This window comes from Mycetomoellerius zeteki, unplaced genomic scaffold (genome assembly GCF_001594055.1).
Source record: "Mycetomoellerius zeteki isolate Tzet28-1 unplaced genomic scaffold, Tzet1.0 scaffold156, whole genome shotgun sequence".
Taxonomy (NCBI): Eukaryota; Metazoa; Arthropoda; class Insecta; order Hymenoptera; family Formicidae; genus Mycetomoellerius; species Mycetomoellerius zeteki.
This window is the reverse complement of record NW_017256511.1, coordinates 797,966-822,873: the sequence shown is the minus strand read 5'-3', so window position 1 is coordinate 822,873 and position 24,908 is coordinate 797,966. Positions and strand designations below refer to the sequence as shown.

At 35.5% G+C, this 24,908-nt stretch overlaps 1 protein-coding gene across 1 annotated transcript; it reads right to left on the bottom strand.

Moving 5' to 3' along the window:
• Positions 1–11,811: 11,811 nt before the first annotated feature.
• Positions 11,812–24,334, bottom strand: LOC108720973 (putative inorganic phosphate cotransporter). Its single transcript, XM_018445267.1, has 8 exons — positions 23,811–24,334; positions 15,572–15,873; positions 14,865–15,110; positions 14,571–14,655; positions 14,156–14,373; positions 13,785–13,934; positions 13,463–13,595; positions 11,812–12,571 (listed from the first exon to the last, which is right to left on the bottom strand). The coding sequence occupies exons 1-8, from the start codon at positions 23,833–23,835 to the stop codon at positions 12,129–12,131; spliced, it is 1,602 nt and encodes a 533-aa protein (XP_018300769.1). The 5' UTR covers positions 23,836–24,334; the 3' UTR covers positions 11,812–12,128.
• Between the last annotated feature and the right edge of the window lie 574 nt (positions 24,335–24,908).

The following is a 24,908-nucleotide window of genomic DNA, read 5'->3' as shown; positions in this document are numbered from 1 at the left end:
AACAGTTAACTGTGAGTTGTGAAACTGGGCCTTAGTCGCTTATATTAGCTCGTTTTCTTTTTTGGCAATATTTTTAGTCATTTCAAAATGTTTTATATCGTTAACGTTAAGGCTCATCTACATCGTAATGTCTATCGTATATAAGCTGCTTACAACGATCGTAACGCTCATCGTACGAGTTGATTCAACTTCAACTCTTACGATTACGGTGCTTGTCTGGCATTATGACAGCCAATGAGACTGCAGCCTTCTCGAAGCGCGAAGAAATGAGTATTTATAAATATATTGACAATATCTTAAGTGCTATCTCCTTTTGTGATTCTATTATTTTTAAGTATAATTTGGAACATAGTTTGTGCTTGACATAATCTATTTCTTCATTATCGATTTTTTATTGTTTATCAGCAAATGTAATATTATTAATGTTGCAGCACACACAATAATTAATTTATTCCTCTCCACGATATAAAATATTAGCTGTTGGCAAATGGTTTGTTGTTGTACGACACAGGTTATAACGCATTGCGGTTTTATGTAAACAGCCAATGCTGACGATAGCTTCTTTCTTTATAACCATCGCGATCGCTTGCGATTTGTAAAGCGTTACGATGTACAGTCTGCGCCAAAAAAATGCGACTCTCATAACTAACATTTCAGTTGTCGGTTTAATTAAATAAAGTGAGGGGACAAATTTGATTATAACAAATATTTTGTCCTTCTACCAAATATTTATTCGATATGATTTCCTTTAATTGCAATCACTGCGTTACTGTGTCACACTCGGCAAACATAATAGTGATTAAAAGAAAGTCGCATTTTTTTTGGCGCATACTGTAGATAGATGCACCTTTATAGTTCTTTTATCATTACACTCAATACATACGTGCATACTTGCTGTTTTTTTCTTTCTTTCTAACAAGAATTTATATATATATATTTTTTTTTTATTTGAAATGTTTAGACAGATCTATCACTATTTATTTGTGTTTAGTTGCAAAGAGTTGTTTTATTATATTTTACTTTTCGTGACAGATTTTAATGGCAAATTTTTCAATTTAATATCATCTTTCTTAAGATATCTTCAAATACCTACGGCTTGCCGATTGTACGATCGCGTCGATACCAAAACGATTTGTGCGCAAAAGTATTTTCGGGCAGCCGGGCGATAATTATTTTCAGTGGGCCATTTGTCGAACTGCGCGCCCTTTCCTTGTCTCAATTCGCGATCATTAACATCTCTATCTGTTGATCTACGAGCGCGGCTCCTCGATGCATCAGGTGCACAATGCAGGGAGAAGGCACTAAGTAGAGTGGCAGCGGCACGTCGCGGACGTTCGTATGCTCGGGCAGGTGGATATGTGTGTGTATGTTTGTGTGCACATTCAACGTGTTCACGCTCGCGAGTGCAAACAGCCGGAATGCTTAAGCACGCGCCGGAACCGGAAGCTGCTGGGTGAGCACGCGAGCAGCGCTGCACTTCGTGCACCGTCAGGTGCTACGGGGCAGGAAATTAGGGTGAAACGCTTCGCGATGGAAGATGGAGCGAAAGGGAGGTGAAACAGGGGGGCACGATAGCGAAATTTACATTAACAAGCCTGCCGGCGCGCGTTACCTCGCAACAACGAATTGATCCGCGATCTTGGAAAGTCGCGATTCTCGTGTGCCCGTTCAGGTACGGGTAATTATAGTTTATTCGATAAAATGTTACTGAAACGAATTGCATCTAAGCGCTCCTCATCCCCAATGTATTTAAGTGCAAAGTATATAGTTATATTTTTCGTATAAAACTGGGATGCAATTTTTGGTTTATCTGACTGAGTCTTTTCGCAATTTGATATCTATTAGATTTTTAAATAACGCTAATATTAAATACCGAATAAATCTCGAGGTAGACTTGTTAAAGAAAGTCCACTCGAAGTTAAATAATGAGAGTGATATTTTACCATCACTGAATTCATACGTAAATTTTAATTGATATTCGGAATTATCAATCGATCATCTTAGACTGACATATAACATTTTATAATTGACATATAATTGTACAGACGAGGTGAACGTAATGCATCTTTGTCATAAAATCAACATTGCATAATTATCGCGCAGTCATCTTAAAGTTTGGACGGTGCAAAAAGTACCAGCTGCAACTCAAGCGAATTTCTTTCTGCAAGAACCAACGGCAACGCGTACTCGATCAGCGTTGGGTGCTCCTCATGAATCGTTCACGCGCGAGAACGTGTACGCGCGCGGCGTTCTTCCTCGGAGGCGTCTCGGGCAGATCCGGAATTGGTTCCCGGTGTAAACACCTGTACGCTTAATATATAATCGGGAATTTCTGGCGATTATCGAGCGCTGGGCGGGCCCCGGTCGCTTTCTTTGCGCGTTCACTCTCCTCGTCTCGCCTCATTATGTTACATCGCCCGCGAGAGCGGCAGCGTGTGAGTGTACGTGGTACAGGTGTTGCCTTTTAATTTCCAGAAGGTGCACAGAAGCAGGTATCGTTTACGCGGAAGTTGTTTTCGCTTCAGGAGTACTTTTCTTTTTTACACAAAAATATACAAATATAGACATAAAGGAAAAAAGAATATTTTAAATATAAATGAAATACATAAATACGAGTATTTTATTAATAAATATAGAAAATACCTGGTGTGTGCGAGATTGGGACTTGCTAATTTTACTATTTTATGTAAAAATTGTAATTATATATTATTTTATTATTATCACTGTACATAATTATAAAAGGTATCACTGTTAAATTTATAGTGTTAAATTTAATCTAAGTCACCACTGTTTCTACTATTAAATATATCGTTATTTTATACTAAAATAAGAATTAAATTTAATACTATACAGTATCAAATTGACATTATATAGTGTCAAATTAATTACCGTTTTAATATTAAATAACGGTATATTTAGTATAGAAGCAGTGGCGACTTAAATTAGATTAAATCTGACGCTATAAATTTAACAGTGTAGAAGCATTTAAAGTATGCTATAAAATATGTAAAATGTATTAAAACGATACAGTTTGTGCGACTGTAACTGGGCAATCGTTTTTAATAAAGATAAATGACTTAATAAATTATGTCATAAAAGTAGTTCACTAATTTTACAGATAAGATAATTAAATTGCATTTGACCATCACATTCGTATTCATCACATATACGTTTAAAATAAAAAATTCTAAATACGTTTAAAACAAAAATAATCTCGTTTTCTCGTTGATATAATAGGAACAGCAAGTTGCGCGACACTCACAGCGATAACGTGGTATCGCACGTATCGATCCGCCGTAAATCCCCCGCATACGTCGCGCTCTCAAAATTATTCGACATCTTAATGGCACGGCCCGGACGATATCGACGCCTGGTGAACATCGGCCGGATGTGGGTCAGATGTCATGTGGGCGACCCCTATAAACGACGCCGGCCGTCGCACAAAAGCCACAATGCGGCGGCGCGGCGGCAGGCCGAAAAGCCGTGTCGCTCGTGTTATATATATATAATAATATACACGAACGCGTGTGTGACTCGTCGCAGGTGAACACGAGCGAGCTTCACCTGGCGCGTGCCAACTGTCTAATTAATGACAATCGCCGTGTGCGAGCGAGAACCGCCGATTCTATTCATATATACGCGCGCAATTTGCCGGGCTGTGCACGTAGCCGGTAATGCCCGGGTCCGGCTTATCGATCTCGCCGATGTTGCGAGATATCGGCCCAATTGGCCGTCCCTAGAGAAAGAGACGCGTGCCACGCGTAAGGATTACATTGCGCACTTTACATGAAAATTGCGGGAGCGTGTTGGAGTTCACGTTAGAATTCAATGAAGAAAGACAATTCTCGAGTTGAATCAAATTAAAAAGAAGTAGAAAACAAGAAAAAATTCGAAACATTTGTGTAGAAATTAAATTAAATTAATAAGGGAATTAATTTTAATGAACCTCCCATTTGAGTGTTATTGGGTTTTGATTTGTTTAATTTTGACTTTTATTTCGTTATTGAAGAAAAATTAGAAAAAAGAGCTGATGTCTGCGCGATGAATGCGCGCGCGCGTTTCACTTTTCAATTTCTACGATCCTTTAATCATCACATATCCAGTTTGATCGATCTTCCATATCTCCGGGCAATATTTGTAATTGACCGAGTGCTTTTTTTTTCATTTTCGTGGCGCGATCGTTTGGTAGTACAAGTTACACGTACGATCGATTCGGTTTAGTCGTGCATATCGATCGCCAACATGCACCGTATCCCCGCGAGCGGTCGGTAGGCGGAGATGAACCTGTAATGCACCGGAGAGCGTGGGACCGCTATGCGGAAAAAATGCACTCTTCTTCGCGGATGAGATCGCGCGTAGCGCTACTGCGTGGTTGGTCCGCCTCCCGAGATCGGCATGAGGACTTTTTGCATCCGATACGAGGAATTATAGAGGATCTATCTTATTATCTTGCGAGACGTATAATAGTGGCAAGATATAACAAATAATATTTGTCCTAACAATTCCTTCTCGATATTAGGACTGTTCTTTTTAGCTAAAGTTCTTGCACGGTGTATCTTTCTTTCTTTTCTCTTCGCATTGGAGAGAAAAGAGAAAAGATGAACCGCGCAAGTTCAGCTAAAAAAAAATAGGTTTATTGTCTTTAAATATCCTGGATCATTTTCACATATCGTGATAAGAAATTTTTTTTATATACATATGATTAAGATTATATTATTGTCAAAATCCTACAAGAAAGAAAAAATATATTTTCTCCCTGTATATGTATACTATTTCACTTTATAATCTTAATTAAAATTGTAGAGTGAGACAGTATAAGTTAAAATGAAAATCGCTCGCATAAATATTTCTATGAATAGTGTTCTAAATAAATGTTTACTAAATGTAAACATATATTTATTTGATACAAAAACCATTAATTTGATTTAACTATTATTTTTTATTGAGTAAATATTTATTTATTATAAATAAATGCTTAGTACTATTCAAAGAAATATATGTAATATTCTTGAGGCTTTCACGTTCAGGCTGCTCCTCGCCCTGATGAAGTGAACTGCAAGGTTCACGAAACGTTGGCATTCCAAGAATGGATCTGAACACGGAGAAAACCCGCGAAACGCAAGATTGTCAAATATATGTATTAAGATTTAATAGATTTTTTTCAGTGTAGGATTTCTAATCTAGAAGAAGTAATAGGAACTACGAGCGTTCTAATACATAGACGATGGTAGGGTTGCCAGTTGCACGGCGTTGTTCCTCTTCGTTGTAGCAATATATTCAGTAGCAGTATATTTTAGGACGAAGAATATCGTACAGAAAATTCAGGAAACTGTATTTTAGGAAACAAATTAGAATATCGTTTTTTTATAATAATGACTTTCAAATTACGACCGAATTTTGATGATTTATTATTATGCTAATTGCTCGTCGTATAAAGAATTCACGGTTTTGCGAAGCACTTTAACGATTTCACACGTTTTCTCGCAACGTAACGATGTATGCAAGAAATTTTCATTTTCCGGAGAACAGATTGAGGAATGTCTGAGACTCCAAAAGAAAAAGAGAAGGAACGGGCCCGTGGAAATTACAGAAGGCCGCGGCGAGGCACGAGATTACCCGTGATGCCTGAAACGCAGAAATAAGCGCGAAGAGGGCCTGTTGTGCCCCTCTTTCTTTTCTACCTGCAGGTTCGCGTGATGATGGCGTGTGCCCGCGGGGGCGTTCGATTCCTCGAGAGTCGTGGATCGCGTGCGAGTCTCGCAGCTGGAGAGAAGAGAGAGAGAGAGAGAGAGAGTCCGAGCCAGGAGTTTATCGCGGAGCCCCCGGGGGCACGCGGGGCCCGCTCGCAACCGGCACCTTAAACGTGGGCGGAACGGCAGGGGCGCCCCCGGGGTGTTTCTCACCCGCATACCTGATGTACGTGCCAGCCACCTTCTCCTCCCTCCCTTCTTCTGGTACTTCGGCTCTTTCTGTTCCTCTCGTTCATTCCATTACCATTCGGCTTCTTGATTCTCCCGTTCCTTCCGTTTCTTCGTCTTCTTTTTAGATCGTCATCATCCTCTCTCTTTTTTCGCTTAGGAATTACTTAGCGCGCTCGTGCTTGTACGAGATAAGAATTCTTGATAAGGCAAGCTTTTTTATCTCTGTTATACTTGATGATTCTCTAAGATGGGATAAGAAGAAAGTATCGGAAATATAATATACGAGGGAAAGTAGGAATATGAAATACCGCGCGATGCGTAGATATAATAGAAATGCCATTACGCTGGACCCATGAAATTGGACGCTTAATTATATGAATTTATCTTCGTGTTCGTGTCTCGTATATTTTATGCGCATTCTAGCGAGATAAGCGCGAGAGCCACCGTGCTTTGATGAGGGTTAATTTTCGCAGCGACCGTTCTATCCGGGAATAGCGGAGTCCAGCGGAGCACGGGAGAGTCCAATTTGTTCATGGCGCGGAATCCGGCGTGAGATCCGTTATCGAGTCGTTCGGGATTCTTTTCCATAGACACGAAAGCCGCGGTGCCGCCGCCGACGCCGCCGCATTCCCGCGAAATTATTGCCTACCGGTAAACTCTCGGACCTTCCGTCGGCCGATGCCGGGTGTTTTGGAATTAGAATCTTATAGAGAAGAGATCTCAAGAAAAAGCGGGATGGAACTCTGGTCCTACAGTGGGAAACAGAGGTGTTGAGAATGTTCGCATGAGCACCGTGAGAGGCACACGTAGGGCATAATGTATCCCTTATTTGGTATCCATGAGCAGAGAAATTCTAATTATAAGTGGCAATAATTAAAAGACTTTTCAGTAACATTTTTTAAATGTAAATTTTATTTATTCTTTACAATAAGTACAGTTAAAATCATGAACGGAGCTAATTAAATTGGAGCGATAATTCTTCAAAGATGTACACGCAGATAAAATTTTTTTATTCTTGAGTTGTCATCCGTGAAATTTCCATGCGAAGAATATTCCATGAATAATCGCCAATTTTTTTCATGGCAATTATTCTTCCTGTAATTACTATTATTACATTTCGTGGCTGTTATTGCAATCTGTTTATAATGATTTCGCAGAAACTATCTAGGGGATTGTAAATGACTCGCAATCGTCCTGATCGACTCCGACGCAATTCTAATATGAGGCAGCTTTAGATTTTAATAAGTTCCTAAGAAAAATTCCGACGGCGGCTGTATAGCTGTGCCCGATCCCGTCGACCCTATGCTGCCCCGAGGACGTTCCCATGAGTCGGGGGCGGCCACGCCGACGCTTTCGTAGGCTCTGGAAGATGCTGGGTCCGAGAGAGCACCCGGGGGCCATGCCATGTTCCACCTCGTGAGCGGTGCGTGCAACCGCGCGCTCTCGCAAACACGTTATTACGCGAATCCTTAATAACCGAGTACGAAAGTTAACCTCTGCCTCTTTTTCTCTCTCTCCCTCTCTTTCTTTCTCTCTCTCTCTCTCTCCTTCGAGGAGACTTCCACTTTCTTTCACTTCTTCTTCCTCGCTTCGATCCCAACTATCGGATTAGCTGTTTCTCCAGCAACGTGCACGGTAGCCAGTTGTCCGAATGCAATCTCTGACATACCTTGAGACTTCATCGACAGTCACCAGCAGTAATGAAGTTTGATTCGTATTAGAAAAGAAAGATAAAGAAAAAATGATCTACTTAATTAAATCAAATATATATAATTAAATAAATATTAAATTAAATAAAAATGCCAATATGAATCGACACTGGATGAAAGTGTGTACATAACTTTTTTTGTCTAATGATATACTTGAAAAAAGAAACAATGTAAACAAGACTCTTCGTTTCGAGTTCTTCTCAATACAATCTACTAAATTAAGCCTATTATGCTTCAATGTTTTCATAAAAAAATTTAGCAATAGGCAATACTCGTATAAATAATTTTCGATTTTAGAAGAGTTTCGACAATTATAATATACCATTTTAAACAAGTATAATAAATTATGTAGTAGAAAAATTTTTCTTAAAACGAAGAATCATAAATGTATGATTGTAGATCATCAAACTTAGCATTTGTCTTTTTCATAAATTTAAAAAACTGCTTCAAACGACGGTGGATATTAATTTATGAAGCACGTAATACTTTTATTTCACAGTCTCGATTGTTGAAAGATATTCTTTAAAGAATTATCTTATAAAATGTTTCTCTTGGATGATCAAGGTAACAGATGTTACAGGGAATGTAAATAATTTCATCGTTGACTGCATCTCGCCGCGTACGATTCGCCTCGACGAATATTGAGCGACGATGTCGCGATGGGATGAATCAGGAAGCAATGTGAAGCAAGAGGTTCTTGGTATTCACGTCACCAGATCAATGTCGACAGAAGGTATCGTTTGTTACTCGTAACGTTTCCGCAAGATGAAGCTCAAAATGATAAATTGTTATCATTTATAACAACTGTTCTGTCGATATACTTTAATGATACATTCTCGACAACACTTGTCGACAATTGAATGTATCGTCGAATGGATAATGTAATTTTATATTTTCTGATATTTGAAAATAAATATTAAATGTTAACGACTAAATTTGATATCGATTTGACAAAATCTGTCACTGACCCCTTTTTACATCGAGCACTTGATATAATACTAGCTAGAGTAATTTTCTATTAAATTATTTTAGCGAAGTATTTAAAAAATGATGTATACTAAGTTGATATAATATGCATCAAAATGATTAATTAAATACACATATCATGCATATGATGTTTAGATGTATCGCTGCAATTAAGATAATTTAATAGAAAGTCATTAGTTATATAATTTTAATACCCGTATCAAGCGCACGATGTAAACTAGGCCATGTGATCGAATAAAGGAGTAAAGGTTGCAACATAAATAAAAATAGCAATTTTATATAATATAAAAATAAAAATGAATAGAGATAATATCTCCCTTTCTCTTTCTCTCGCTCTCGTGTCTAACGTTTATCGGAGCGTGCTGTCGCCAGTTATCGATTCCCCCAGACGACGCGTTGCCGCTCGTCTATTTCGGATGCGCGCTGGCCACGCAATGCCCAAGTCAAATTTAACTCTGCATCCAACATCCCGCGAATTTCGGTATTAGGACTGTATGAAGCCCAGCCGAGTGGTCGACGGGTGCTCGAGAGTGACGACGACCACGAGGTTCGTCCCCGAAGCCGGCGACCGGAACAACGCGCATCTCTCGTTGACGCGCACGACGTCGTATTCATATTAGTAGGATCCTCCGACGCATCGGAGGTGTTTTCGTCGCCGGCCGACCCGGCGAGATAGTCCGGCGGATTATCATGCGCGTGCATGTCGACAAAGGAAGTTTAGCTTGTAAAGCTGATTAAACCTTAGTTAATCACAACCGAGCAGGCCAGCATGAGATGGCTGGAGGTCGTCGTCCCGCTCTCGCGATAGAGGCGTTCACCGTCTCCCGCTCCAGATGTTTTATCCCACTCCTCTCGTACGCGCGCATGTCCCTGTTTTCTTTCGGTGCTCCCCTGCCCTGTCCGCTCGCGACGAATCCGACTCCTCCGGCACGTGTTCTCCCGGTAACGGCTCGTGCGAGCGGGCGGTCCCGCGCGGCAAACTGGCGCGCGCGATGCGCGCTCCGTGCCGCTCATGTTCGCCGGCCACACGCGACATAGCAACTGAATTCGGTGCTGCAGTCCATGAATTCCGTAGATTCTACCGTCATATCTAACAGCAGCTGGCTACTCTCCCGGCGTTTTGACTTGCGAGCGGATAACGGAGGTTTGACGGAGAACGAGCGATTACGGACAGAGAAATGACAGAGACGAAAATACGAGGAGAACCTTCTCGGATAGCTGATCTCCTGATACATCGGCGCAGCGCCGCAGCGCCACGCGTCACGGCGAGCACCATCGCAACGCGCGGCGCCCTTACGCCGGCCACCGCGACGCGGCTATGCCGTGGCGCTTTGACTCCTTCCTGCGACCATCGTCGCGATGCTGCGACGACGCTGACGCCCTCCCTGAATCGAGCGTCCAGCAACGTTTGGCATGCGAATCACGATGGGCAGCAGTGTGCCAAGACGATCGAGCACCTTAAGCCAACTGGTCTGAAAACTCTAGTACGAGAAGCAAAGACTGCGTTCTACAGAAAAAAGTAGCTTTGCGATTATTATAAAATTCTGTAATATTGATCCCGCTTTTATTTCCTCGCTGGATTTAAATGTATAAACCAATTATATTAAAGAATCTTACAACAATTTTGAAGCTGGTTTTTTCCTCAGCCAAAAATCACAATCTTGCGTTACGCAAAATCCGCTTTGGACGATTTATTATTCGCATCAAAACTCAGGATGAAATTCTATTTTATGTGGTGTAATATGAAAAATTATTAGGATATATGTATATAGAAAAAATATGTGTTAAAATGATCAAATATACAGCATATGGTATGAAATTATACCTAATAGAATTCTATCCTGATATTTCTTCTCCACCTTATTTAGCAGAAGGAAAACCAAACTTCCTAGTATCCGGAAGCTTGTTCAGCCAATATTTACTAATAGATTCAAACAGCGTTTTGAGCAGGTACAAATATTTATTAGAAGTAAATACAAAAGTCGATTAGTTTCGATAAAAACTTTTAAAAAATTTTGTTTTTGCATTCGGCGACTCTTCTGATGCAATTAAAAGTACGCGCGAATTGAAAATTTAAAATGTAGGTACTTTAAAAATCAATGGGACATTTTTGAGCGAGAAAAAAGTTGCGTTTGAGAGATAAATTTATTCTTGGTTTAGCGAGGTGGATTTTATTTTAATAGGATTTTTATTTAAACCTTAGAGCGTGATAGTCGAATAAGAGTCGATCGAGAACATCTACAAATTTTATCTTATTAAATTTTATCTTATTAGTTTAATATAAAAATTTTAGTAATTTTTTTAAATTTTATTGCTAACAATAAAATAAAAAGCTGCTTTTTATATCTGATGCCTGATTTAAAGGGCAGTTACGTTGCTGTATTTATCCAACATCCGACGCCACCTCTTGGTCAAAGAACATACGAAGAAGTCATTCTGCAGCAACAACCTGCATACTGACACAACAATCAATAAGATGTTTTCATGGCAGATGGCGATACTGATGAAGTTAGGACTCTTTACCAACATACATTCTAAAAATTTTACTTGCTGATTAGTTAAATACTGTGCTGATATAATAACAAGAATCATTAAGATTCTGTTATCGTCATTAGTATCATTGATCAGAATTTTACTAACGTCGATAACTAAATATGTAGCCTATTGTAAAAATTTTATTCTTCTTTTGATCTAATCCATAGAAATTAAGTTGAATGTTATTAACTTATCATATCATGATATTAACAATTATTATGACTTATACGTTGATGTCATTTATGATAATAATTGTATCAATTATGATAATAATATACATAATATATTTAATAGGAATTTACATTTTAATAAAGCTTTTTCTTATGTAAATTCTTACCCTAGGCTGATATCATAGTCATTATTTTTTAAAAACATTTGATTTGATTTTGCTAAAAATTGTATATTTATTTATATATAAACTTGTCATCGAGTGAACACTGAGTTTGTTAGATACTTCTAGCAATGTGCCTTTCTTTTTTCTTTTGGTATCTGTGCGAACTTATACTATCTTATAATAGAAAATGAGTGTAAAAACGCACTCAATTATTCTCTACATCATTCAATCCTAAACTTGGCAAAACTAAAGAAGCAATCTTAACTTGATAATTGTGATAAAGCTAATAAAATATCATCAATTTTACAAATTACAAACAAATTTTTAATTCTATTTTTAAAAACGCAAAACATTAAGTTATAATAAATTATATCGATTTAGAGAATTAAAAGCCTCATTTCAATCTTTGATCCAGGAATTACTAAGTAATAACATGTTCCATGTCGAACCAATTTTAAATAACTTGATCCACACGACATAGAACGTGTTAAAAGAAAAATTTGTTGCAAACTATTGCCAAGTTGAGAGACTCATCGTAATAAAAAAAATACTGTCCCGTTTGGAATATATTGTGTTGCAACCTTCGTCGCCACGTTTGATGTGCAATCTCTTATCAGAGTCTAAACGTTCTCGTTCGAACTACTATGAAATCGTTTTAGTTTTGAGAGGAACCGATTCCGGGATGCCATCTTCTACGGTGGCACCGTTTTCCTTCGTGTGATTACTGGTTGGATTGTTCCAACTCTGTAACTCGCCAGTGCCAAAAACAGCGAACATCACTGCACCGCAGAAATAGATGACTGCTAGAATCCAGAAAATGATGGCCCATTGCTTGTAGATCTGATTTTGATACGTGATGTTGCCGACCATAAAGGTGCTAAGGAAACCGCCTATCGAGCTGAAGGTGTTGGCGATGCCGAATATGGTTCCGGAGAAATTAGGTGCGATATCGAGGCCATTCCCGAGGTAACCGGCTGTCACAGCACCGTTTATTGTCAGAGCAATGGTAAATACAATGACTGACGCCGTACGATCGCAACCATAGTATGCTTGGACCACCATGAGGACGCTGGGTACTAATAGAGCTAAAAATTAGAGTTTTTTTCATTAGCCGAAAATAAGATTTTTTAGCCTAATTATAACAATCGATACTTTATCAACACGCTGATTACTATTTTAATCATTATAATGATTAATGCTATTGAATTTTTTTCAAACGCTTGTTGAAAAAATAAATGTCATTTAATATAAAATTTTTAATGATATGTAGCTACCCAAGTAACAAGGTAATGTATTGATCTGTGTTATTAACGTTAAATATGTCATTTGACGTCGTCTTATTACTTGGATATAATAACCCAACAAACAACTTGACAATAAATAACGTTAGTTTGTTTATTGGAAATATAAAATAAAATGTGCGCTCTATTCAACATATTTTTCATAAAGATAATCTCATTTAATCATTATATATTTATGATAATAAAAATTCTACTGTGGGTTACTGATATAATATAGTAAGATACATCTACACGGAACGAATAATTTTGCTGAAGTATGTAAAAATTTAAGTAAATACGGATCTGAAAATAATTTGGATCATCAAAATAATTATGTAAGGAACTAAAGCATGATGAACAATACTGCAAATGTTTTGACATTCTAGCAATCAGTTTGAGAGAGTCCTATATAATTATTCTATATAGATAGTTTAATAAAATTATTTTCAGATCTATATCTATGCTAAATTTTTAAATACTTTAGTAAAATCGTTCTTTCTTTATTTATATGTAAAATTTTTTAAATATATAAATTAACACGTTGTTTGCTGAACAAACAACATGATGATTTGCATATTTACGAAAAGTTTATATAGACTGCCTGGTTAGTTAAAAAAATCTGATCTTAGCGTCATAATTATCGTAAAATAAGAAACATAAAAAAATTCTACAATCGTTCGCAAACATTTTACTCACCGAATATCGTGAAAATTTTACGTATTGCCGTCACGGATAACTTATTATTACGGCGCAAGTAATCAGCCAAGGTAGACGTTGATAAGGCAAATATGTATTTGCCTAAATAGGGTAACGAGGATAACAGGCCGTTCTGTAAACATTATTTTCATTATATATATTTCTATCATTAGTATATATCCCTATTCTATTAGAGAGTATATAAATATATATATATGTATATAAAATTCTATTAATAAATACATTTTCATCGAATAGTATATTAGTGACACAAAAACAACATGAAAAAATGTTATCTATTAATGTAATCGACGATATGTACCTCTTTAATATTGAAGTGCAAAATGTACTTCATGTAAGTCGGAAGCTGACTGACAAGGGTATGGTAACCATAGACGCTGCATGCATGCGTTATTATAATAGCCCAAACAGGCCTTGAAGTAATAAGTGCGCGCCATGGTACCGGCAGATGCTGTTAAAATATTGCATTAATATGTTAAACATTGATTAAGATCTCGCAGAATATAAGAAATAAAACAGAAGATTTTTCAAACGAGACTAATAAATAAATTCGTCTCGATTTATGTCATTACTTCAAAAAATTAAATAAGGTAAAATAAATTAATAATGAAAAAAATGAAATAGAATAAAATGCACTCTAGGACTAAAATGAACGCTTTGTATTACTACAACCTTGGAGGTGGTGGTCGTTCCAATCGCGCTCTCGATAGCATGCCGCTCCTCCGCACTGATGCGCGGATGTTGCGACGGTGAATCGAATATCAGCAAGAACCACGCCACGCTCCAGATAATCCCGATCACGCCGGTTACATAGAATACTGACTCCCAGCCAAGTGAGGCAATGAGGAATCCGCACATCAACATAGTTACCGCGGCACCAAGCGATGAGGCTGCAAGTAATGATACAAGTTTACGACGCGGGAATTGACGCAATCGCGTATTTTCATCGCGACTATAAAATCATCGCGGCTATGTCTCTCTTGCGTATACGTTTCGTAGTTTCTCAAGAACGAGGGCGATAAACGATTATGGCATCGATTGGCCTCGATTTCGCGATCGCGTGGCGAATTAGATCATGATCATTTACCCATCATGTGAGAGACGAACTTGCTACGCTCCGTCGGTGGAATCCATCGAGCAGTCATTGGCTGGATGGCAGGCCAGGTGGCACCCTGATTTGCGAGACGAATCAATTTTGAGAGATTGTCAATAATGATCGTTTGCAGTCACGTGAAACTCGATCGATGAGCGCAATTAGATTACGTGCAGAGAAAGATGCTCGATAGATTCAGATTTTCGTTTGTTAGATCGTTTCTCACGAGGCGGAGGTGTGTACATTTATTATAATTAGAATGATTCCTAGATGAAATAAATGACGTACCATCATAAATCCTAGGACGACCCTCAATGCGACGACTACGGTGTAACCGAAAGTGGCCGACAGTGGTGTTAATAGAGTGATAAAGCTCGATACCAACATACTGTAACCAAAAACTCGTTTGGTACCAATTATCTCCGCAAGCCGGCCGCCGGGAAACTCCGTGCAGATGTAACCCCAGAAAAAACCGCCGATGATCATATTCACCTCATATTCGTTCCATGGATATTTCGTCTGGACTCGTTCCTCCTGAGATAAAAAATCGAAGAATTCGTAGAATGTTGCAGGACTCGGGGAAAATGAGCAAAGAAAAAAAATCCCGTAATAAGGAGAGGTAAATTAAGAGTTAAAAAGATTGTTTAATCCCGATTAAGATGTTTCTCGCTTTGATCAATGAAACACGAATTTGAATGAATCTAAATAGTTTTGACGATTGATAAAAGTAAAACGATTATTGACTCTACCTATACAGCACAGAAGCAGAACGTTTGCAATGTTACTGCAATATCGCTGGAACGTTGCAATGTTCCTGCAATATTGCTGGAATAATCTGTGCTGTACGGATGATAATAATTTTCTGTTACTATCGCGATCGTTTAAATTTCGTATTTTGTATTTAAATGAAATCTCGATGTATTCGTTATGGTCGACGATTATGGACGAGGTCATTCACCATGCAAGTTCGATACTTTACGTGAGTTTCAACGAACCCGGTACCAATGTGGGAACACTACATTCGTGCTGCCATTGTTCATCTCGTTGACTCTATTAACATCGCCGTCGATCGCTGGGGTCCTGGTGTCCATCGGGGTGAAGTTGTTCATCATCGTCGCCTGGATACCGCACTCATCCGACACCAACGCCGATCCGTTGGAATGTAAATGTTGACCGCTATTATTGTTCGGTATCACCATTGAAACAATCGCTATCGTTAGATTTATACGTAGCATATAGTTTAACATGAAGCCGAGAATCACCATAATATTCAGTACCTGACTGCATGTCAAGCGATCTGAAAAAACATATGCGATCATTTATTTTACGATCTATGGCTCAAACAGTCAGTTGATTATTAAACTGATACTTATTAATGGTTGATTTTAATGTTTTTATTTGTTTCTTTTTTATTATTTAAAAAAATTATAAAATAAGGTTTATTATTTATTATTTATTATTTATTATTTATTAATTATAGTATTTATATTTTTGATAACATGAAATAAAATATAAGTTGTTTAAATTATACATATACAAGAGAAAGGAAAAAGTATCTAACAAAGTCAATTATTTTAGAAGAATTGTACTAATAATCCTTAAAATTATTGGCTCTTAAAATTAATATATTAAAAAAAAATATTTATTTTATAAAATAATTATATAGAAAAAATATTACGTTATATTTTAATATTATCATTTTCTTATGATCATTTGTGTTACGTTTCTACGATTTTTTCTGTAGTTTAATGTAGTCTCTAAATACATATCTTGTTTAAAATTTAAAGTTTTAATTTTCTAAGCTGTTTTCTATAATGTAGATATATTTGAAAACTCATGATGAATGTGTTTGTTGAAATCTGAGAAAAACCACATCCTTTTCGATTTCCGTCTTATGTACACGAGTGACGTCAGCCAGTTTTATTTATATTGACATTGTTTTGTCTGGTTCCAAGATTTCTTTTATATGATTACTGTCGACAGTATGTGTGTCGAAAACAGGACGTACTTATATGCGTACTTATATGCCTATACTTATATACGCGAGCGTCAACTGACGAGTGTCTGTGTCACATGTTCCAAGTGTAGTAAACAATTTTTACGTAACATTAGCATGCAATACACGCGACTTATACTTATAGCTTTGGTCCATTATTGATCTCAGTGCTATTGTAGTATGTGCTATTGTAGTAGTTGTAGACAACCGCGATTCATCTCGGGGTTATTGGGGATCTTAAAAGTTTTCCAACGTATGAGTTATCACATTAGGCTGGAACAAAAGTTCATAGCGGTACTTTATTTGTATCATGTCTAATACGCATTTTAAAAAATTTAGCAATTATATCACTCGATAGAATAAAATATCAGGTTGAAGAATCTGTTTTTTTTTAAATTACGTTACAATGATTTTTAAGTATTTACAATGGATTTCATAAGTATAAAATCAAAGTCAAAATGCTCCTTTTATCCATGATAACTCTTCGTAGGGACATTTTTGAAAACGATTTTATATATTTTATTAGGGAAAACTTTAAGCTTTCACATTGGAAAGTCGAAAATTATCACAAGTTTTTTTTGGGCATGTGACAAATTCACAAAGTGAGAAGAACATTTTTCATTTTATCCAATCATAATTTTCTAAGTACATATAAAAATTATTAAAGTCATAGAAACTTAAAGATTTAGTGACCTTTCGAAAATAGTGATTTTAGCCTCTAAAACCTTTTTTTTTTTAATTTAATTTCGTTCATTTTTAACGAAGATACAGCTACTTGAATATTGAATGACATTACGAACTTTTGTTTCAACCGAATACTTTATTTCGGTTATTGAACGCCACATCATAAATGGAATGTCCGAATTGCCATATAGTTACGTGATTGAAAATTGAAATATCTTCCGCTTTGAACGTAAATTAGGTGAAACATATTAATTAAAAGCGCGATTGTGCCAATTCATAACTCGACCGATTGCGTTTGTTTTGCTTTAATAAGTCGCGTATAAATGTTATTAGACTATTCAATCATGATCGTTTTGACAATTTCTTCATTTATTGGCAGACCGCCAAAATTATTTCAAGAACGACATGAGCGAGCCAATTATTTTCCCTTTCCTTTCCTCATTCACGCGCACGTCATGCAATTTCGCAAATCAGGAAATACGTTCAATTACGAAAGTTCCAAATTTCGCAAAGCTTTACGTCAATATATATCAAAGAAAGAAGCTTACAGAGAGAAGAAACGGACAAGCTCGCACATTTAATCGCAGAGCACAAACAGACGCACCTCGTTCCCGATATTAATAGTCAGCATTAGGTCGCCTTGCGTCGTTTACGCTTTGCATGCACTACATGATCGTATTCGCAAAGTCGACTAGTTAATTTGCTTATCGCGAATTTGCGTCCGAGGTTATCGTAGAAACATTCGATGTTACACATAATAAATCAGGCTTTACAAGTATCAAATTCCAACCGATATAGAAACAAATGACAAATTTCCTTGATCTGTTTATCATCTATTTTTTCTGAAAATATGAATTGAAATTGAAACTAAAAGTAACATGTAATTTTCAAATAATTACTGAAAATAATTTTTGAAAATGAATTAATTGGAAATAAAGTTTATTTACTGCGATATAAATAAATAAGATAGCCAATAAGATTGTAATCGCAGGCAAGTTGATTTCATGTGAACTTTTCTTCAACAGAATTTTATTTTATTTATCTACGAGAAATAACAGTTTACTTCATATTTACTTCGATGGTGTTAAGTCAGCAAATATCAATTTACTCTGTCCTTAATTATTTTCGTCTTTGACGCATTCAGTTATTACAACAGAGAAGCACGTGCGGAACGACAAATAAGTTGTGTCTCGTTGCATAATTGCATTGTATGTGTCTGTTTTCGACGACGAAAGGGAATAATCATCAATACGTGTACAATTAGGATTTCCTGAACAGAAAAGGTATATAGTCGCAGTATCGCAATAAAGAGGCGACACGGATAATTTACGAGTTAAACGTTCGTCGACGCGGACCTATGTCAGCGTTGCCGGTGCAAAGTTGTGCTTTAACCATCGTATCTGACGTAACCGAAACCGTGAGTAAGGTCGAATGAAACTGCAGGCAGGTGCATTCTTATCGCGAGGAAATAACATTTATTTAGATTTTAGCGATTTCGTGCATTAAAGTTATTTTCGTATTTTTCTTCCGACTTTGTGTATAAAAATAACTCAAGTTAATATAAAAATAATTAATACTTTTTAACTTGCTGGTTAATAAGTATTAATTATTTTTATTATTATCACTTAGCTGGCTTCTTAACTAATAAAAGATATGAAAAGAAATGTACATATATTTTGTACAATAGTAAATAAAGTATTTCTTCTATCTACATTTAATACGAATATATTTTTTTTATATGTTGGTTTGTAGTTTCAATCTTTTTAATACTTAATTGTAATTTTATTTATATATAATATAATAAAATTTCGAAATTAACTTAGTTTTCTAAACTCAATCTTAGTTCTTTTTAACTGAGGAAATTTGATTTGCGTTGATGCATTACATTTATAAAAGGTGTTTAATTTTAAGATAGTAAAATGTTTTATTTTATAAAATACATAAAGAAGTATTCAATTTTTTAAAGTACATTATTTGGAAACACTCAAAGACGTTTAGTTTTAAAAAATATTTTAAAAAATGTTAAATTTTTTAAAGTATATTATTTGGAAATGCTTAAAAACGTTTAGTTTTAAAAAATATTTTTAAACTGAAAAAGATAAAAATTGTTTTACTTCACTGTAAAAAGTACAGTGTGTAAAATATTTACGTTTGAAACATCTTTGGGAAACAAAAATGTTTAATAATAGAAGATATTTCAATTTTAAATGTTTTAGTGTTTTAAATTCAAATACATAATATTTTGTTTATTGAAAAAGTTCGACATTTTCAAATATTTAAAAACACTTCCTTTTTGAGTGTTTGTAAACAGAAACAAGAATAAAACATTTTAATATCTTAAAATTAAACATTTCTTTTTTGAGTGTATATTGTCTCTCTCTACGTCATACAAAGGCTGCGTTCCATTTAACGCTCACAACGCTCGTGGAATCATTTCAATCTTGTCATTTATCAAATGTTAAACAAGGACAAATGATGCTCGCGAGCGTTGTGAGCGTTAAATAAAACGTAGCCAAAGAAACGTCGTCACTAGTGTGACGACAATAATCAAACCGATTAAAAATGATCTGTGTATTTACATGTTTACTTTGTGACATATTTATTATATTTTATATTTATGTTACATAAATCCTTTCTTCACGTTTGCTCTAAATTACCAAATTAACATTGTAGCATTAGCAGTTATACTATTCGACATCGTACTTTTTATTTCAACGTATCAGTATTCGCGTATATTATCCATGCATATTATCCATGGGATTACCTTGGAGAGGATGAGATCCCCGTGGATGCAATTCGGACTATTAGAGAGGAGTGTCTATTTAAAAGTCCAATCTGACCGATATAATAATGACGTTCGTAAATCGAGAGCTTGTCCGCCACGCGTGTCGTGCTATCCACTTAACCGCTATTGCGACTATTACGCTCCCCGATCTGTAGCAATGGGACTTGGTACTTTAAATGCGAGAAATATGAATCGCATTTTTAGTATTTAAAATTTGTATCAGTATTCGACTTTGAACATTCGCTGATAAGAGCGACGCATTAATAATGCACAATATGCGATTTAATCCGAGTTTTATGTTAAAGCGAAAAATTTTGATTATCAAACGAAATAGCGAGATTGATATGCGTAGATGAAGAAGATAAACAAATAGACGAAGAAGATAAATAAATCAGTGAAGAGAAATCGTTTGAGGTCGATTACAATTTAACATAGTTTAGTCAATTCACAGATGCTATCAACTTTAATAGCTGTTGCTATTTTTAATTCTAATGAATACTGTGTAGTACGTCGCATTATTAAATTGATTAAAGCGACATTAAATATTAATATAACAAGAAATAATATGTTTGATTGAATTATTTTATTAACTACACTGTTTTATTAATTACACTGTTTGATAAAGTTTGACCTTTCTTGCGATACGAGTGTGAATAGTCATTTCCAATGTATTTTCGCCAGCTGAATTCGTTGGCCAATTTTGCTGTCACGACACAATCTTGAGAAAATAGCATCAAAGAAGCTAAAAACGGTGATTTTGAAGATTTCAAAAATATGTTTGAGCTATTGTAGCACTAGCAGCAAATTTTTTCTAAATTTCATTAATGCTATGCGAAAGTATCGACTTTTAGTTTTAAAATGCATCTTGTTTTATTTTAGTATGATTTTTCATTTTCTAGATGTAGCAATTTGAAAATAGCTCTTTTCCCATGTAATACATGAAAAAGACAGTTTATTCTATTTTAATTCCACTTTATATGTGCACACACAGTAAAAGTAAACTTTTGTACTCACATAATATAATCGGATCATACTAAATCAAAAAGCAATATAAAATTGATAAAATATATTATTGCAGGAAGATATAATTTTTTCATCATATTTTGTCAATTTCATATTTCTGTGTAAATTTGTATAGAATGTTAATATCTGTCAATTACACATCATTGCAAGTTAATTTGACTAGTACTGAGTGCCGCTAATCACGATTTTTATGGCGGCTTTTATACTTGATTATCAAGCCGGTTTCACTTGAACAGGGTTGTATCGTCAATGACCTCGATAACATGATACTGGTTTTTACAGCCGGAAAACTTGACTGTACGATATAATACAATCGGTACAGAATGACCTTTACATTCTCGAAAATAAAAGTTTCGAAATCGCATAAGCAACGAGTATATTATTTAAACATTAAATACTTTCGCCTTTCCCTTCATATTCATGATATAAAAAATTAACACATTCAGCAAATACTAAATTACATGTAACGTATTTATTAGTTGTAATTTCTTATTCAACAATATAACTGTTATATAATATACATATTACAGTTGTATTGTTGAGTAGAAAATTACAATTAACAGGTGTGCTACTTGTAACTTTGTGTTTGCTAAACAGAATAGTGCACGAAATATCGTACGACCTATTTTTTGAATACAAATGATTGATATTGCAAACGATACATAAGCCATTCATTCAAACGTATGAAAAAATGTCATTAGTAGATGTATGCAACGAGATCTTTGTTTCATTTCACGATCTCGTGGAGATGCATTCTCGCATTGAAATGCATGACATTTTGTGCGTCATCGTTTGTGTCGTAGATCAAACACTATCATGACCTTCACCCAGAACTCTGTGCACGTTCTCCTATGAGTTATTCATAGCGATTTCGTCGTTTCGCAAAGTCCCGAAATAACACCTGTGTGCTTTTCTTAAGTCGAGTTTGATGACTTGCAGATTTGAGAGTAAGAAGTATTGATTCGGGTCAATATACGAGTAACGATGGCATTATTATCTATCGGATTCGTCGTTGCATGCATTCGCGTTTAATTGGTCGAAGATTAGAGGCTGGTGCGTGGCGCGTCGTCGCGTGGACTACAAGCATTGAACTATCAACACGCATCGCATTCTGTTGAACATCATATACAAATATGATGTTCAACAGTCGTCGACGATATACGTATTAACCTCAGCAATGTGGAGGTGAGGCACAAACGACGATAGGGAGTTTTCAATCGCAATAGACTATACTTATATTTCATGTAAACTTTATTCGGAAAGAGATCATAGATTACACGAACGATCATTTCCTCTATACATATGCATTAAATGAGCCGTTTATACATTTTAATATCTTGTGCTTTATATTTTACATCTTACGTTATTTTATATTTGAAGTATGTAAAATTAATATTATTTATTTACGTATATATAGAATTTACTTATATTTTCTTAAATTATTCTTTAAAATTATTCTTTATTGGCCTCAGATTGATTTATTTAATGCATATTTCACATTTCTACAATCATTAAGTCATCAGAAAATATAACATACCTTATATAGTACATGCATGTTTCTTAGTAGTAAATATTTTATTATAATTTTATAAAATTTTATAAAATTTTATTATTAAAATGGCATCCCCTATATATATAATATAATATAATTTACATATTATAAATATAGGAAATACAGGAAGCTGACGTTTCTATTACTTTAATTGACCGTCAGCTTATCGAATTACGCGCCGGCTTCTTGACGAATCATCATCCCTTCCCGTAATAAAGAATATATTAACGTCTAAGCGGAAGCCGCGTTCGTTGCCGTCCGTCGCGAGACACCCGTATAACTCAAGTTTGTATATATCCGTTCGTTTTCTTTTAAGAAAGTTATGTCTCTGTAGATTTTTTCAGAAACAAAAAATTATATTTAAAGAAATATAATATGATGTTAAAAATTAAAGTTAAATGATCTTTTGGCTCTAGAATAGGACAATATGGTTCGATTTATCATTAAGTAATTTAATCGGTTAATTTATCATCAATTAATTTTGATCGGTGTTCGTAGATGTTGAATTGTATTAATTAATTATCTTAAAATTATTGAATTCAATTTTATAGTTGTATTTGTTTAAAATCGGAAAGCTAAACGCGTGCAAGTAAAATACGAGATGTGTGAAACAAACATAATCGCCTAAACTAATTATGACTTTTATGTTATATCATCGTGCTAATAATGAAAAATCTAATAAAACCGGTATGGAACTTGAACTTCCACGAATTCAAACATTCGATAAATACGATAATGACATTTGTTATGTGTTTAGAATATGTTAACCTTGTAACTGTGCAACTTGATAATCCAATGTATGTAAACTTGTATTTCAGTTCTCAATAAAATTAGGATTAGAGCAAGATAAACATCACACAAATTGTGTGCTTTAATTCTGTCTTAAGTCTTACGTTTCCTATTGTGAGGCATTAATTATTACGTTTATTCTATTATAAATATTTCAAATAATTATGATGATGTTCAATGATATTTACGATAACGTAACGTTTAACCTTTCCTCATTGTATTTATTCTTTATATTTATAACTATATATTTATATTTATAATTATATTAAATATAGCCATGTTAATATATACATCTCATTTTCATTTGCTAATTTTCATTTATTTTATTCAAAATCATTCATGATAGTAGAGAACAAATTATTTTTATTCTTCTAATCTCTTGTCTTGTCAATCACCGTCACTTACCTAGCATACTACGATTGGATGCCATTTCGCCGGTAGATGACAGATGTAATGATGATTGCAAACGTTCCTCACCGGTATTTCTTTTTCTTAATTTCAATGCACTTTTTAAAACTCAGTTTTAATTTATCTTTTTTAAATTACGTTTGCACGAATTGACTTATATTTCTTCCAATTGAATACAGCTCTTCACGTGTAAATCATCATGTCACTCGAACGATGCTTGACACAGGAAAAAAACTTTCAACCCTTTTTAAAGATTTTAGAAAACTTGCTTTTCGTACTAACGCTTTATGGGCAGCGCAACTTCCTTATTCACTTGCCGCGCTTTAACTGTGCTCTGATCTAAACGCTGCCAAAAATCTCATCTAAATTGTGGCGCTGGCTGCTCGGAAACGAAAGGCAAGGAAGAGGCTCGACAATAGCGTCAGCGTTGCTTGCGACACCGGCGTCTTCCGCGGGCTGCGTCGTTCTCCCGCTTCGCGTTTCGCTTCGTTCCATCGTAACGTTCTTCGATGTCGTAACGAAGGCTGCGTGCGATGAAATGACGAGGTAGTAGAGGGAAAGAGAGAAAGAAAGAGGGGCACGACCACGCACGTCACAAGCGTCCGCAGTTATATACAATGACGTGCTTTGTTCACCGCGTCGAAGAGAAGATGAATGTACCCTGTTGCGAATGGAAAGATGTACCCTATCGAATGGTTTTTCCTACCCTTGTCTGCTATTCAGAGAGAGGCGAAATTCAAGGGTTCAGATATTGGTGAACCAAAAAGAAACGTTATTCTTAAGTTAGCCATATTATTATTATATGTTTTTCTTAATATTAAAAGAAATATATAGACGTTTTGGGATTGAAAAATTAACCTTCGGATGCGTAACATGATCCTATACATTTCAGTTCCTGTAGTTTTGTTTTTTTTTTTTTTTTGTAAAATATGACATTTTTTATCTTCAGGTTTTTTTTTTCTACTTAACTTACAGATGAATTATAAACTAATTTTCTATTATTATATCGAATGCATATATCGAAATTATTTCTTCTTGCAATTAAGTGTGCAAATAATCAATTACTTTTTATAAAATTTAATATTGATTATCGTA

Bases quoted from the DNA above. Each gene is read 5' to 3' on its own strand.
- LOC108720973 (XM_018445267.1), bottom strand. From the start codon at position 23,835: ATGGCATCCAATCGTAGTATGCTAG. The intron at 13,596-13,784 runs GTACATATCGTC...TAATGTTTACAG, and splicing joins TGCACTTCAATATTAAAGAG to AACGGCCTGTTATCCTCGTT. The intron at 12,572-13,462 runs GTGAGTAAAATG...TCTAATTTTTAG, and splicing joins TAAAATTTTCACGATATTCG to CTCTATTAGTACCCAGCGTC.